This window comes from Plectropomus leopardus, chromosome 2 (genome assembly GCF_026936395.1).
Source record: "Plectropomus leopardus strain MGB_pleo_1.0 chromosome 2, ASM2693639v1, whole genome shotgun sequence".
Lineage (NCBI taxonomy): Eukaryota > Metazoa > Chordata > Actinopteri > Perciformes > Serranidae > Plectropomus > Plectropomus leopardus.
The window spans coordinates 2,493,776-2,508,620 of NC_142177.1; the positions used below are offsets into that span (position 1 = coordinate 2,493,776).

The window sequence follows — 14,845 nt, forward strand, 5'->3', positions numbered from 1 at the left end:
GGGACATTATTTGAGATGATAAACAGCCTTAAAACTTTCTTTGAGCATTAGATTAAAATATTTTCTTTAAAACATTATTGCAACATGTAGGTTACGTTAGCCAATGCTTGGGAACATTCCCTGCTAGCTGGGTATGTTCGGTCACCAACAGAACAATACGTTCACTGAGATCAATTCAAAAGCTGTTTAAGTACCATCAACTCTGTCTCATTACTGCGTGCAGACTAGATACAGTATGTTACTCTGACAGAGCATTTTAAATAGAAGTGGTAAGAAGTTATAACAGCTTCTTTGACAATGGACCCTCTGTCCTCTTATACATTGCCACAGCTTGGTATTGGTTAAAATCGGATGTGAAAAATATGCAATGATTTACTTTGTACCTGCAAGCAAATCCACTATTGCAGTGATTCAGCATGTCATCAGATAGTGGTCACTGTTGAAATTTGCATCAAGACAAAGTCTAACATCTTGGAGAGACCTGCGCAACTTCCCATCGATGATGTAGACCAGGCATGTCAAACTGGTCCACAGGGGGGCCGGTGTGGCTGCAGGTTTTTGTGCCAACCAACCAAGAGCACACAGTTTGACCAATCAACTGTCTGAAGACGGAGATCAGTTGATTAAATGAGTCAAGTCTGGTGTGCTGCTACTTGGTTGGAAACAAAACCTGCAGCCACACCGGCCCCCCTGTGGACTGGTTTGACATGCCTGATGTAGACAGTCTGGTTTGCTGTAAGACTTTCAGGTGACCTTCAAGTGATTTTATGGCTGTTCTTATGAAGGAAGGTGGTAGCTCTGCCATGGTTGACATTTTCAGTTCTGACCTTGCCGTTAATATTACCCATGATAAGTGGCGTATTGCGGGACCTTGTAACTCATAAAAATTATTCTTGTCCTCTCGCTCAGCTTTGTTCATTGTTGCATAGCACTGTATGATTGTTAATTTACAATGTTTGGAAATGAAGCTGGCTCTGATCATTCTGTCACATACTGGTACCCATTTTACCAAAGTCTTTGCCTTTTCTTAGGAGACTATCAGTACGTGTACATGCGCAGTTGAGTTGAGCTATAGTCATAGCTTGATGAGGCCATTTCATCGGACTACTGTCCTTGTCTCAGTAAACAAGCACAGGGGGAGAATCAATTTATTGACAGAATTACTTTCGACTCTTCCACAGTAGGTGGAGATATGCCCCCTTTTCAGCTAGTTGCTACTGGACCTACTTCCGGTTGACCTGTTACATCGTATACTAAACAAGTTTGCAAGCGGCAAGTGGGTTGCATGTTGACAGTGACAACAAGGATAACTTTTTTCGGCACTTACTACAGTTAACTTTTGATGTGTTTATAGGTGAGTATGTGTATTTATAATGCATTATAAGCTCCATCAGTCAACCTTAGTTTAACGAGTCAAGAGCATACATAAGACACTAGATACTTATAATTCATTATAAGTCACATCTATAATGTTTTATGACTGTTGATATAGTGCATCAGTAAGCATTATGTGTATGAATTTAGTCACAAAGCATTAAGCCCGCTTCACACAGCATGCATAGGCAGTCCTGCCTAACTGCAGCGTTGTTGCAATGTTCCTGTTGCATCGCTGCCTGCTACTACGAGTACTGTATTCCCACATTCATAAGCACAAATTCCACTCATTTATGAAGTTGTGCAGCTCCTGCATTGCCAACAATACGGTCAAGCAAATGTTTCAAAATAAAATGACTTGTGTCAGCAACTGATGGGATTCAATCCACAGACTGGTTGGAGTAAAACAGACAGCTTTGTATTTCCTCATCTCTGTGACAGAGAGAGACTTTTAAACGGAAGTAGAAGGTGGTATAGAGTCAATATAATCATCAGAACATCATTTTCACTGTCTATTTCTGCTGACACATGCGCATGACACGCTTAAAAAAATCGGCGAGCCTCCGTTTCTCTAGATGTGCCGTGGCTGACAGGTAGCTGGGATGGCCCTGAGAAGTGCTGCTCAGGCGGGCATTGTGGATGCTCTAACATATTAACATGGGCGCCAAAATAAAAAGCAACATGTTCAGTGCTGCAGACGCATGCTGTGTAAAACAGGCCTTAGGAATGCAATAGAATTCACTATGAATGCCTTCATAATGCATTATAGATGTGGTCTTCATAGAAAGTGTTACCAAAAGGCTTTATGAGTTGATCTGGAAGTACATTTTTTCAAACTTTGAAATCAGTGGCTGCTTGTAAAGCATGAGCACAAATCTAAAATAAGTCTGTATCTGCAATTCCAAAGTAGAATACAGTAAATGTGATTTGTAGAAAATGAATAAAACTGCTGGACATTCACATGGAAAGACTTCAGCATGAAAACAGACAAATGTAAAAACTTAGTGCAAAACAGTGATAATGAGCACTGAATTTGAAATCACTGTTATACTATATGAGTCATGGTGCAGATCCTCCACCCTGAGTCAGCAGTAAGCTGTTGATGAGTTTCTCAGTCTTCCATGGACATCTGTAAATGTGCTCCCATCTGGAGATACTGGCACAGTTTGAGCATCTCTGCTTTGAATGATACTCATGTGCTTCATCTCCCACCAGGACACAACTCAATTTCACCGTGGCCATAGACTTCACAGCATCCAACGGTAAGACCAGGGTACATCTGGTGTTCAGTGAAATTGTTTTGCCTTTAACATATGTGATTGTCGCAGTTATTACTTTAGTTTTGGATTGTGTTCTCATCTTTGGGTTGGTTCTCTTTGTAATATTTCCACAGTTTATTATTGTTACTGCAGGTATAAAAGATAGAACTTTGATATTTTATTAAAATAAAAATTTTTGTGAATAAAAGCATATAATAATAAAACTTGGAACTGGAGCCCCTATCCCCAGTAGGCCGAGATGTTAAGTCCAAATTTTCCTCACTGCTGTATTTTAGAATTTAATCTTCATACCCAGTAATTTAAAGCACTAATGACTAATTAGTGTCAGAAAAAAAACAATGGAAATACTGCAATGTGCTTGTGGAGGCCACACATAATGAACTGACTTTAAACTGCACCATAACAGATAATCGAGGGATACATTGCAGGCACCAGGTGCATTTTAACCCTTTGGAAACCGGAGTAATTTGGTTGGTTTCTTTCAAACATATGGGCCGAAGACAACGAGTAACATAACAAAACATGGCCCAAAAATGAGTAAGAATATTAGCTGAAAATATGCACACAAAAAAACAAAGCTGAAAATATGCACACAAAAAACCTAGTTTAAATAAAATACCTTTAAAAAAGTGCTGAAAAATAAAAACTGAATTGATTTTATACTAATTATGCATTTTAATTATTTCTAATTCTAAAATTCTTAGAATTATAAAGATAGTTTCCAGGACTTTTTGGGGGACAATTTTAATAATCGCCCCCTCTTTTTTAAAACTCTTTTTTTGTTTTGTTTTTTAGGTAATTTTCTTTTTAAGTTTTAATAATTTCTTGAGGGCGAACCCCTGCATTCACAAAACTAAAAATTATAAACCTTGAGACCACATCTCCCTCGCAACTTGTGGCTTCATGTGTGATGTCTGCATGCGTATCTTGCAAATATTTCATATAATAGACTTTTATCAATGTGCCCATTATTTTTTTCACTGAACATGAGTGATGAATTTACCATAAACAGATGAAAGACTGTATGTCCTGAATCTCTAAAGAAGTATTTGGTCGTGCTAATGTTGCCACATGATTCTTTTAATCCCTCTGTGTGTGTTGGGCGTGGTGGTGCTTCTCTCTCCAGGTAACCCGTCCCAGCCCACCTCCCTGCACTACATGAGTCCGTACCAGATGAACGCGTACGCCATGGCTCTGAAGGCTGTGGGGGAGATTATCCAGGACTACGACAGTGACAAACTCTTCCCAGCATACGGATTTGGAGCTAAACTTCCTCCGGATGGCAAGATCTCCCACGCTTTCCCACTGGTAAGAGACACCGATCTAAAAACACACAGAGAGAAAATGAGAAAGAGAGAGGGTGGTTTTGTTGTCTCTGTTTGATTAACCCTTATGGCTTTAATATTACACACACTCGTATCACTCTGAGCACAGAATGCGCTTTTCAAAATCTTTCTTTATAAATATTACACAACGTTATTATTTTCTGCTTTCATTGAGTTAATTCTTTAAACGTCAAACCTAATCATAAATATCAAATATTCATCAATTTTTAGAATATTCACTCTTTCAGTGCCAGGTTTTTATCACGATGCCACAATGATTTTAGATTTTAAAAAACATCAAAAAAAACTATCATTTTCAATATACTACATGCTCAGCAGATTTTGTTTTATTATCACAGCCTGGGAAATGTCAATGATTAGTAGCAACACTGATTTTTTTTTTTGTATTGTCAAATACTCACACCCTTTGAATGCCAGGTTTTTGTCATGATGCCACTATGTTTTTAGATGGAAAAAAGGAACACAAAAAAGATGAATAATTTTCAATATATGACATGCAAAGTAGATTTTTTTTTAATTTTTTTTTTTACTTTGCTTTTACTTAACAGTATAAATGTAACAATTTACTTTCACTGTGTATTTTAGACTTTGTGTAGGAGCTGAGCTGGAAATTCCAAGATTAAATAAAAATACAAAATCTTGTCAAAATTTGTGCCACATGCATGAACACAGCCAAAACTATCAAAAATGAAGTATGAAAAGTGTGTAAAATACACCAAACAGTCCCTAAGGGTTAAATACAAGTGACAGATATTTTGTGATATTCAGTGAATAGTACGTCTGCTTTTACTCTACTAAGAAGACACCTCAGCTGATGATCTGTTTTCACATATAAAGCACATTTTTGCAACAGCAGAGAAAGAAGGCTGCCAACTTGAACTTGCTTTTTTAAAGGTTGAGTTTTATGGCTGACTTGTGTAACTGGCTAAATCACTGCCAGGATGGTAAATGTGTCCATCTGTTAGATGTCAGGTCTCCCTGGCCGATGTTGCAGAGCCCACTTTGCTTTTGGACTTTCTTCAAAACTGACTTTGGCCAAAAATGCAATGAAACACTGTGAATCCAACAAGGAGCAAAAAATAGGATCCAGTGAGACTTGAGTGTTTTCCACTCAAATAGTTCTTTTTTGTTTTGTTTTGTTGTTTTGTATGAACAATGGAGTAAATAAGAATGATGCATCCACTGTAAAAAAAAAAAAAAAAGTGAGACACCGCAGAGAAAACTACCTTAAAGTCCGGTTAAAATGAATTCGGAGATTTGTTTCAGAACACATTACATATGTTGGAAACTGATTGATGAAAACATGTTACAAAGACCCTTTACTATATAGAACTGAATTGTGGAGTTAAACGGTTGACTGTTTTTTCACCATTTTCCTGTTTTAAGATTTTTTGGGTGGGCCTAAAACCATAGCCCAATAATGCAATGGAGCTATACGCAGCAAAACGAGAAGCATCATCAGTATAGTCCCACGACTGGGTGTGGCCTCTGCTCCTCCAGCGGACACGCCCCCAGCATTTCAGATCAGAGAATACTGTCCTTTTTTTTTTCATGATTTTAAGACCTTCTTTTACATACATCAAATTTGGTCAGGTGTTTAATAACACATCTTTCTGTGATGTAACAAACTCAGAACACATTTTAATTATCACTTTACCCGGACTTTAATGTAGCTGATCTACGGTCCAATCCTTGTGGCCTTTGTCAAACTTCAACTTAGTTATTTTTCCATTCCAGTTATTTTTCAGGTACTTCTCGTTCTTTTTTGTAATACAGCTGGTCCCATTGCATGAGGATATTGATGACCACAGCCGTGGTTTTAATACTTTTCTTTGTTAAACAAGGTTTGGCTCAGGTGGTTCACCTAAACAGACCCTCATTTAGTCAAATAAATGAGGTGTTAGAATTTAATGGAATGGCTGCCATACATGTTGATATGCTGATGTAAGAAATCTAAAGAAGCGATACTGAACGCGGGGATTCAGCATAAAACATTGACATCAACCGGCCTCCTCAAAACAAGGAGGAGTTCGTCCCTAAAAGAGGGCCATCCTTTGCTGTGTGTAGACACAGACCTAGAGGCTGGTAAATAAACGAATATACTGTATTTAGGCTTTTCAACATGCGATGCATAAAATAACTTTATTGCAAACATTAAGTATAAACTGTCTCATTGTTCTTTTAGCAGCTGGCATGAGACATATCTGCATTTCGTTTTTCTCCCTCTCTCCTACGGCTTTCGCCCGAGATGAGCCAGGTCCTTCACATAAAAGACCCATGGGTTCCACTTTGATTTATTTAATTATAACAATACTTAATTTACATTCACCAAAACAGTACTTTTTTTGAACTAAATACTTTTCTTTATTAACAATTGTAACAGCATTTTATTAAACTTTATTTCAACAGTAGTTTATATAACTGTATTTCATGGCAGTAGCTACTTTATTTGTAACTTTATAATAATTTTGTATTTTAGTAGTTTACAGTAGTTTAGAGGACATGTTAAAACACTGAGATATATACATTGTAAAGCCTAAAAATATTGTGATATTATTTTAAAGTCATATCACACCATCTTGCCCTAAATGCTGTATATATATATATATATAGATAGATAGATAGATAGATAGATAGATAGATAGATAGACAGATAGATAGATAGATATATGTATATCTATGTGTGTGTGTGTGTGTATACTGTGTGTATATATACATATATATAGAGAGAGAGAGACAGACAGACAGACAGAGACACACTAACTGAATATAAATATGTTTTTCTTTTTCTTTTTTTTTTTTTTATATCTCCATATAGCTCTTTCAGATGTTTTTGAGCCTTTATGTAAACATTAAATGTGAATTATTTATATGAACACGGGAGGCCTTCACATTGGAGAGGTATAGAAACAAAATATCAGTACATCCATATAACAAAATAAAAAGGTTCAGGTTAAAGGTCACAAAAAATTACCTAGGTCAATACAACACTGTTTGCCTGACCTTTTCCAATAATTTAAGAGAAGTCTGGTCTTATAGGTTTAACATACTCAGTCCATTTGCTCCAAATTTTGTAAAATCTATCTTTCTGGACTTGAAGGGAATATGATAGCCGCTCCATTATGTAAATTTCATAAATAATGTCTATCCATTCATTTATAGTGGGTAAGTGGGGTTTGAGCCAGTTTCTCGTAATAACTTTTTTGCTTCCAGCCAGGAGAATTTGAACCAACTTTTTATCGTTATTTCTCCATCCATCAAATTGAATATCTCCCATATAAACTGTATTCATAATAAAAGGAATATTGACTCCAAATATATTGTTAATGTGTTTGTGGATTTCCTGCCAGTAAGGAACAATGACTGGGCAGTTCCAGAAAACATGATAATGATTGGCGTCGTCCATCCCACATTGTCTCCAGCAGCTGGAACCCCCTCCCCCATGTCTCTTTTGTAAAGGTGTAATAAAAAACCTAGCAACGTTTTTCCAACAGAATTCACGCCAAGTAGTCGAGCAAGTTGAAGTCCATTGTATGAGACATATTCTTTTCCAAGCATCCTCTGTTATAATCAAATTGCCTTCTTTTTCCCACTTTTCTTTTATATACTACGTATTTCCTGATTTGGGATGGAGTACATCTTTATATAGTTTAGAGATAATCTTAGTACACGGAGATTCTGATACTGACAAAAGAATTTTCAGAATTCCTGTTTCTACTTTACCTACATTTGGTCTCAGATTCTGGTTAAAATAGTTTCTAACTTGAAGATATCTATAGAAATCCTTTTGCTCAAGATTGTATCTCTTCTTTAAGAATTCAAAACTATGGAATGTCCCCTCCTTAGTAAATGAGTAATAATTTGTTAGGCCTTTAGCAGCCCATTTTTTAAATCTGCCATCAGATCTGTTTGGAATAAAGTCAGTGTCATAAGCACACCATCGCAGTAGTTTAATTGAGTCATTTAAATTACAAGTTTTTACAATTTCCTGCCAGGTTCTCAATAGTATATTTAACCAAGGGTTGCTTATGTTCAATTGTTTATTTAAAAGTTCATTATCTGCAATAGTAGCTTCAATAGGTATCCCTTCTAGTAAGGCATTTTCAACTTCTTTCCAATGTGCAGAACAATCTGGGGTACATAAGCAGATCAATGGCCTCAGCTGTGCTGCTAAGTAATATTCTCTTAAGGAGGGGAGACTCATACACCCCCTCTCTTTACTTAGTTGTAAGGTCTTAAACCTGATCCTGGGTTTTTTCCCCTGCCATAAATACCTGGATATCATCATATCCCATTCTATGAATTGTTTGGTTGGTATTGACACTGGAAGATTTTGGAAAAGATAGAGCAATCTTGGCAGAATGTTCATTTTAATGGACTCCACCCTGGAGCTTAAGCTCAAGAAAGGGATAACATTCCAACATGAAATATCGGATTTCAACTGGGAATTTAAGGGGTTATAATTAAAATCAAATAATTTTGTAATATCCTTTGTTAAGTTTACCCCTAAGTATCTAATTAATTCTGCATCCCATTTCATTTTTTATTTGCTTCTGATGTGATTAGGTGGGTAATAATTAAAGGTGATTACCTGTGTTTTTTGTATATTAAGTTTATATCCTGAGTACATCCCATATTGTTCTAGCAGGTTCATAAGCTTTGGAAGTGACTGAGTGGGTTGTGATAGATATATCAATACATCATCCGCGAATAAGGCCAATTTATTTTCTCCTGATGGCATATTTATTCCTTTAATGTCTGTATTTTGTCTGATCCATTGAGCCAAGGGCTCAATAAATAGAGAGAAGAGGAGAGGTGAGGCACAGCAACCTTGTCTAGTTCCTCTTTCAAGGATGAATGGATTAGATAAGTCACCATTAATTTTTATTTTTGCAGAAGGTTTGTCATATAGGGCTTCAAATACTTCAATAATAGATTTATGAAAGCCGAATCTTTCTAAAACTTTATACAAAAAAGACCACCTGACCGAATCAAAAGCCTTTTTGGCATCTAGGCTAATAATGGCTGATTCTATTCCTTGTTCAATAATCTGATCTATCATATGCAAAGTTCTCCTAGTATTATCCTGTGTTTGTCTTTGTCTTACAAAACCAGTTTGGTCGAAGTGGATCAGATCTGGTAGTATATTATCAATTCTCTTGGACAGTATAGTTGTAAATAATTTATAGTCAATATTCAATACACTAATTGGCCAGTAATTGCTGCACTCCAACTTGTCTTTTCCATCTTTTGGTAACACAGAAATAATGGCATATCTCCAGGAGGCCAGAATTTCTTTCTTCTTCAACAACCAATTAAAAGTTCTCAATAGTACTGGAGCCAGTGATTCTTTCATAGTCCTGTACCATTCAGAGGTAAAGCCATCTGCGCCCAGCGATTTTCCTGTTTTCAATTTACTTATTGCTGCATTTAATTCTCCTATTCCTATTTCAGACAATAGTTTGTCATTTTGTTCGTTGGTAACGGTAGGTAAATTAAGAGTGGCTAAAAATGATTCAATCTGAAGGTCATTATTCATTTTTGGTTGGGAGTACAACGGTTTATAAAACATTTCAAAACTTTGCTGAATTCTCTCTGTATGAGTCTCAATGTTCCCAGAGTAAGGATTTCTTATTTTATGTATTGAATTGTCTGCTTGTTGTTTGCGTAATCTGTAAGATAGGAGTTTGAGAGATTTTCCACCAGCTTCATAGTAACGTTGTTTTGTAAATAACAGCATTTTCTGTATTTCTAAAGTATTGATTTCATCTATTTCCTTTTTTATTTTGTTCATTTTTAGTCTGGTTTCCTTATTTAGAGTCTCTACATGGTCTCTTTGTAATTCTTTTAATTTCTCTTCCAAATTAATGAGCCTTTCTTTTCTGAGTTTCTTTTCATACGACGAGATAGCTATTATTTTCCCTCGGAGTACCGCTTTCAGTGCATCCCAGAGCACAGATGGCGTCACCTCCTCATTATCATTTAGCTCCAGATATGTTTTAATTTCTTTCCTAATTTTTTCTTTAATCTGTGGGTTGTTTAGAAGGTTTGAATTCAGGTGCCAAGGTAAAGATCTTGGTTTATTGTCTAAATTTATTGACATGTATATAGGGTTATGGTCAGATAAGGCAATCGGACCAATATCACATTGCTCTATTCTGTGAAAGTCCTTACTAAAGGTGAAAAAATAATCTATTCTGGAGTAGACTGCGTGGGGTGAGGAGAAGTGAGTAAAATCTCGGAAAGACGGGTACAATTCTCTCCAAACGTCAATAGTTCCCACTTCTTTCATCAAAGCATTCACTTTCTTACTGATTGCATTTGAGTCTGACTTTCTATTGGAGGAGTCTAATCGAGAATTTAAACGAATATTAAAGTCTCCTCCACTGATTAAAATGCCCTGGCTTTTTGTAGTCATTATTTCAAATATTTTCTTGTAAAATAGCCAATCACTTCCAGGGGGGACATAGACATTTAGGAGGCTTATTAGGGCTCCATTGATTCTCCCAGTAACCAAAACAAATCTTCCTTCTTTGTCCCTAATTTCTGACACGTATTCATATTTAACTTGACCAGATATCAATACAGCCACTCCTCTGCGCCGTCCTGATTTGTGAGAAGATGAGTATATGTATTTGGAACCCATTCTGTTTAGCTTATTATGCTCTAAATCACTTAAATGCGTTTCCTGTAAGCGATTTGAATTTTTTCTTTTTTTAATTTGGATAAAATTTTCCATCTTTTGATTGGACTGTGTAAACCATTAACATTAAAAGAAGCTACTTTTAAGGTTTTACCTTGCATGTATGTGAACAAAAATCAGCCTCCATATACTTCCTAGGAAAGCCCCCCTTCCCTGAAGGAACTGACAGGGAGTGAACATAGAAAAACAACATTGAACCAAAAATGTCAAACAGATAAACATGTAATATAACAAAGCTGTGTATGGCTTCCACTTCAGAGGTCTTTGTTGTGACCCTGTTCGAGCCTCTAGGGAAAGCCCCTCCCCGTGTCCAGAAGAGGGGGCCCTTACTCAGGTTAGCTGCACCAGAGTACCTTGTTGCCCCCTGTGATTCTTACATTTTGTAAATAACATTATTAACCAGAATAACCAGGTAATATAGCCTTTTCCCCATTTAAATTTAGGTTTTTATATTTGTAAATGCACCTACCCAATCCATCAGGCATTGGGGGGAAAAACATCAAAAAGGGGGCCCATCTACCAGACAAAAATGACCAATCTTAGCTTAAGTTGTTGGAGGTGAGGTCCGCCTGAAAGACTGCAGTCTCTCCTTGAAGTTAGACTCTCGTCTGGGGTGGGATGCACGTCTCCCCCTTCACTGGCTGCTCCTCTCCCACGTCAGCTGCTGCAATTTGTCCATCAGAGTCTCTGGAGGTTTGATGATCTCCACCGGGTATCCTCTGTTTGACATGTCAATTGCCGCTTCCTCGGCGCTCTCGTAGATCCGGGTTTCATTGTTATATTTAACTTTAAGCCGCGCTGGGTACAGGGTTTGGAAAGGGATCTGGCGATCCTTCAGGATCTTGCGTATTTCTGTATATGCCCTTCTTTTCTGAAGAATATGCGGTGCGTAGTCGTTATCCAGGTTTATTCGCCTCCCTTGCCAGGTAAAGCCCCTTTTCTGCCAAGCTGCGCGGAGAACATTTTCCTTTGTTTTGAAGCTGAGGAATCTCACCAGGATGGATCTTGGTGCTGCATCCTCAGGTGGCTGTGGACCGAGTGCGCGGTGCGCTCTCTCCAGCTGCAAAGGCGTCTCGTCGGGTATGTCGAGATTTTCGCGGAGTAACTTTTCCACAAATGAAGTCATGGATTGAGACTGCTTTTCGGCTCCCTCGGCGACCCCGTAGATCCGTATGTTTTCACGTCTAGAACGGCTCTCCTGGTCGGTTATTTTAGCATCTAGCGAGTTGTGTAGCTTTAGCATTTCTGCTAAAATATCCTCAGTGTTTTGGACTCGTTCCTCGACTTTCATTATTCGCTCTTCTGCCTCGTCTAGTCTTACGTTAGTCTTTAAAATTTCCCCCTTAATGTCCTCCAACTGTTGCTTGTTGTCCTGGCGAAAACCCCTCAGTTCCTGAAGGATCAAGTCCAGATCAGCCCTCTCTTCACCTGGCATTACATTAGCCTGTTTGCTAGCGGTGGTCTGCGTGTCACCTCGTGGTCTTTCGTCGTCATTTATTTCTGGCTGCTGAGTCCCCTTCTTGCCCTTCTGCCTGGGATCCATCGTTACCCCCGTTTTAACAAAGTCTATAAAGTTGAAATTTCGCTTTCTTGGGGGTAGTTCAATGACTTTCTAGAGGGTGCAGTCGGGAGCTCCTAAACTAAGCTGCCATCTTGTCGTTTTTTTATTTTTCACATATATTTACATTTTTTAAGGAACATTGTGTTTGTGTGAGTCTCCTAACCCAAAATGGCGTTATCTACTGAATTCGCTTGAGTTTAGGACACTTGTAAAGTCAATGAAAGCTGTAGGCATGGTGGAGTAGTGTTGTGAAGTGGATGACTGAGGCAGAGGAAAGGAACAAGAGGTGGGAGGAAGAAAACACTGTGAATCACCCTGCACGTCAAGAGAAAAGAAGTTCATCTGTTTGATGGTAAGGGAGTGATGGAGAGAGAATAGAGAGCGGACAGAGAGACAGGCATGCAGAGAAACACTCTGATGATGCACTGCTTCGCTAAGCATTGTCAGCCAATAGGATGGAAACAATAGCAATTAGCAAAGCGATGACATAAAAAGAATCTTTGGATTCCAAATGTCTGCCTCTCTAGATGGTTACTTTAGAGGAAATAAGGAGAAAAGGGGGCGAGAGACGAACATAATAAAAGAGTCTTATATTTGGTGCAGCTCCAAGGCTGCAGGATAAGATTAGCAGTTTTTTAAGCAGATGATAATATGGGCGGATTTTTCCATATGGGTGTAAACATCTCAGTGACATGCCTCAGGTCTTTCATTAGTGGTCTGGAAGAATTTTTTCACCAACTGAAACTGTCTTTTTCAATCAGGTTTGTCAAACATAGATCGTACTGGCTCTCTCCCAGTCAGAAGTCAGTGGTGGACAAGAGTGTCAGCATCTGGCTCGTCTACATTCATTACTTTGTTCTAACTTTGCTCCTTTCCATGTGAGCGACCGCTCAATCAGCTTTCCCAATTAGAGTTCACCTCAGCGTGACAAATCCCGTCGTGGTGTCGAGCTAAGGCAGCTCTAATTAGGAATCTATTGTTTGGAAACTGCTTCAAGCATGTCAAGCCATCTAGAGTTCATCAAATGCAAAGTTTTAGCATCTTGTCTCATGATGGCTCATGTAGAACAGAAAAGAACCCTTTCACAACCATTCTGTTTATAAAGTGAAGCTGGCATTGTGCAAAAAGCCTCTGTAATTAGACACATCCCTGCTTCAGATAAAAGTCAGAATAATTCATTAAAAAGCAGCACTTGTATACATTAACTCCCAATAACAAAACATGTGCTGTTTTAAATAGCTCACATTTGCAGTACATTAAGAGTAAATGTACCTTGAAGCGGGCTCTCTTTCACAAGGACATTAGATAAAATATTTGTCTTTCACAAGGGTTATTTGACACTGATTAACTCTGATCCTCCACTGTGCAGCTCCTCTGTGATCGTGCTTAATTAACAGCGACCTCATAATCTGTTTTTGATACTTTAAAGAAATCCATATTATTAAACTAAAACTTCAATCTCAGGGGGAATAATTAAAAAGTAATCTTGTAGAGAGATAACAGAAAGCCTCAGTGTGTGTGAGTGTGTGTGAGTGTGTGTGTGTGTGTGTGTGTGTGTGTGTGTGTTTGTGTGTGTGTGTGTGTGTGTGTGTGTGAACCTGTCTTTGAGAAAGAGAAGATTAGCCGTCAACAGCTACTGTATCAGGTCACTGCCAGAGAGACACAGAGATGTGGTGTTTTACTAAATGTTAGCAAATACTGAATGTGGTTGAAAGCAGGTGATAGGAAGTGATGAATCATTTCTATCTTTTCGTGCTCTGTGGATGGAGCCATGCTTTATTCATGTTGGATGATTCTACTTAGCGATGAAATCTAAATGTGAGTAATACCAGCCCATTCTCATTCCAAAGTCATCAAATACTATTGCTTTTGCAATGCTTTCAGTGAAAAATCCAAAAGCCACGCCGAGCGGTGTCAGTTGAGAACGCGGCCGGACAGAACCCTTCGCGATGGATTGCACTTTCTGTGTAGCTATAAGGGTTTTTTTCTACACCATGTGTCTCTTTTGCCCAAACCTAACCATCTGTGACTCTGTTGCCTAATCCTAACCATCATGACGGTTTGCGTTGGTTGCCATGTGCTGTTGTGTAAACAGAGGGACCATGCTGTATCATCTCACAGTGTGTATTTGTTGACATCCTGATAACAGCATCCCAGAGTGTAAACAGCAGAAGCATAAGGATACCTAAAACATCATAAGTAGACGCAGAAGATCACTGACAGAGCGGCACCATGTGACAAGCTGGGATGCAAAAGTGTTCGGTGGGCGAAAGTGCTGGGTGGGCGGAAGGGGTGGTGGATGAATTCAACAAACCCCAGAATTTCATGCAGGACTCTGATGTTCACTTCCCAGCTGAATGTGATGGGGATTTTTTTCTACACCTCACCATGTGCCCTTTTTGCCTAAAGCTAACCAACTGTGCCTTGGTTGCATAATCCTAGGTATGTGCTTTTTTTGTTGACACCATGGCATTAGTTTTTATGTGCTTTTCTTGCCCACATGTAACAACATGCTTTTGTAGCGTAATACCACCATGTGCATATGTTAACATCCCGGCATTGAAAGCACCAGAACGTCCTG

At 38.3% G+C, this 14,845-nt stretch overlaps 1 protein-coding gene across 1 annotated transcript in view; it reads left to right on the plus strand.

Annotated features, from left to right (window-relative positions):
• The window catches only part of LOC121949536 (copine-9-like), a 246,154-nt gene that overhangs the window by 188,658 nt on the left and 42,651 nt on the right, over positions 1-14,845 (plus strand). Inside the window, exons 14-15 of the mRNA XM_088082828.1 lie at positions 2,590-2,636; positions 3,781-3,962. Of these exons, the coding sequence (XP_087938954.1) occupies positions 2,590-2,636; positions 3,781-3,962 (229 nt within the window). The remainder of the gene's footprint in view (positions 1-2,589; positions 2,637-3,780; positions 3,963-14,845) is intronic.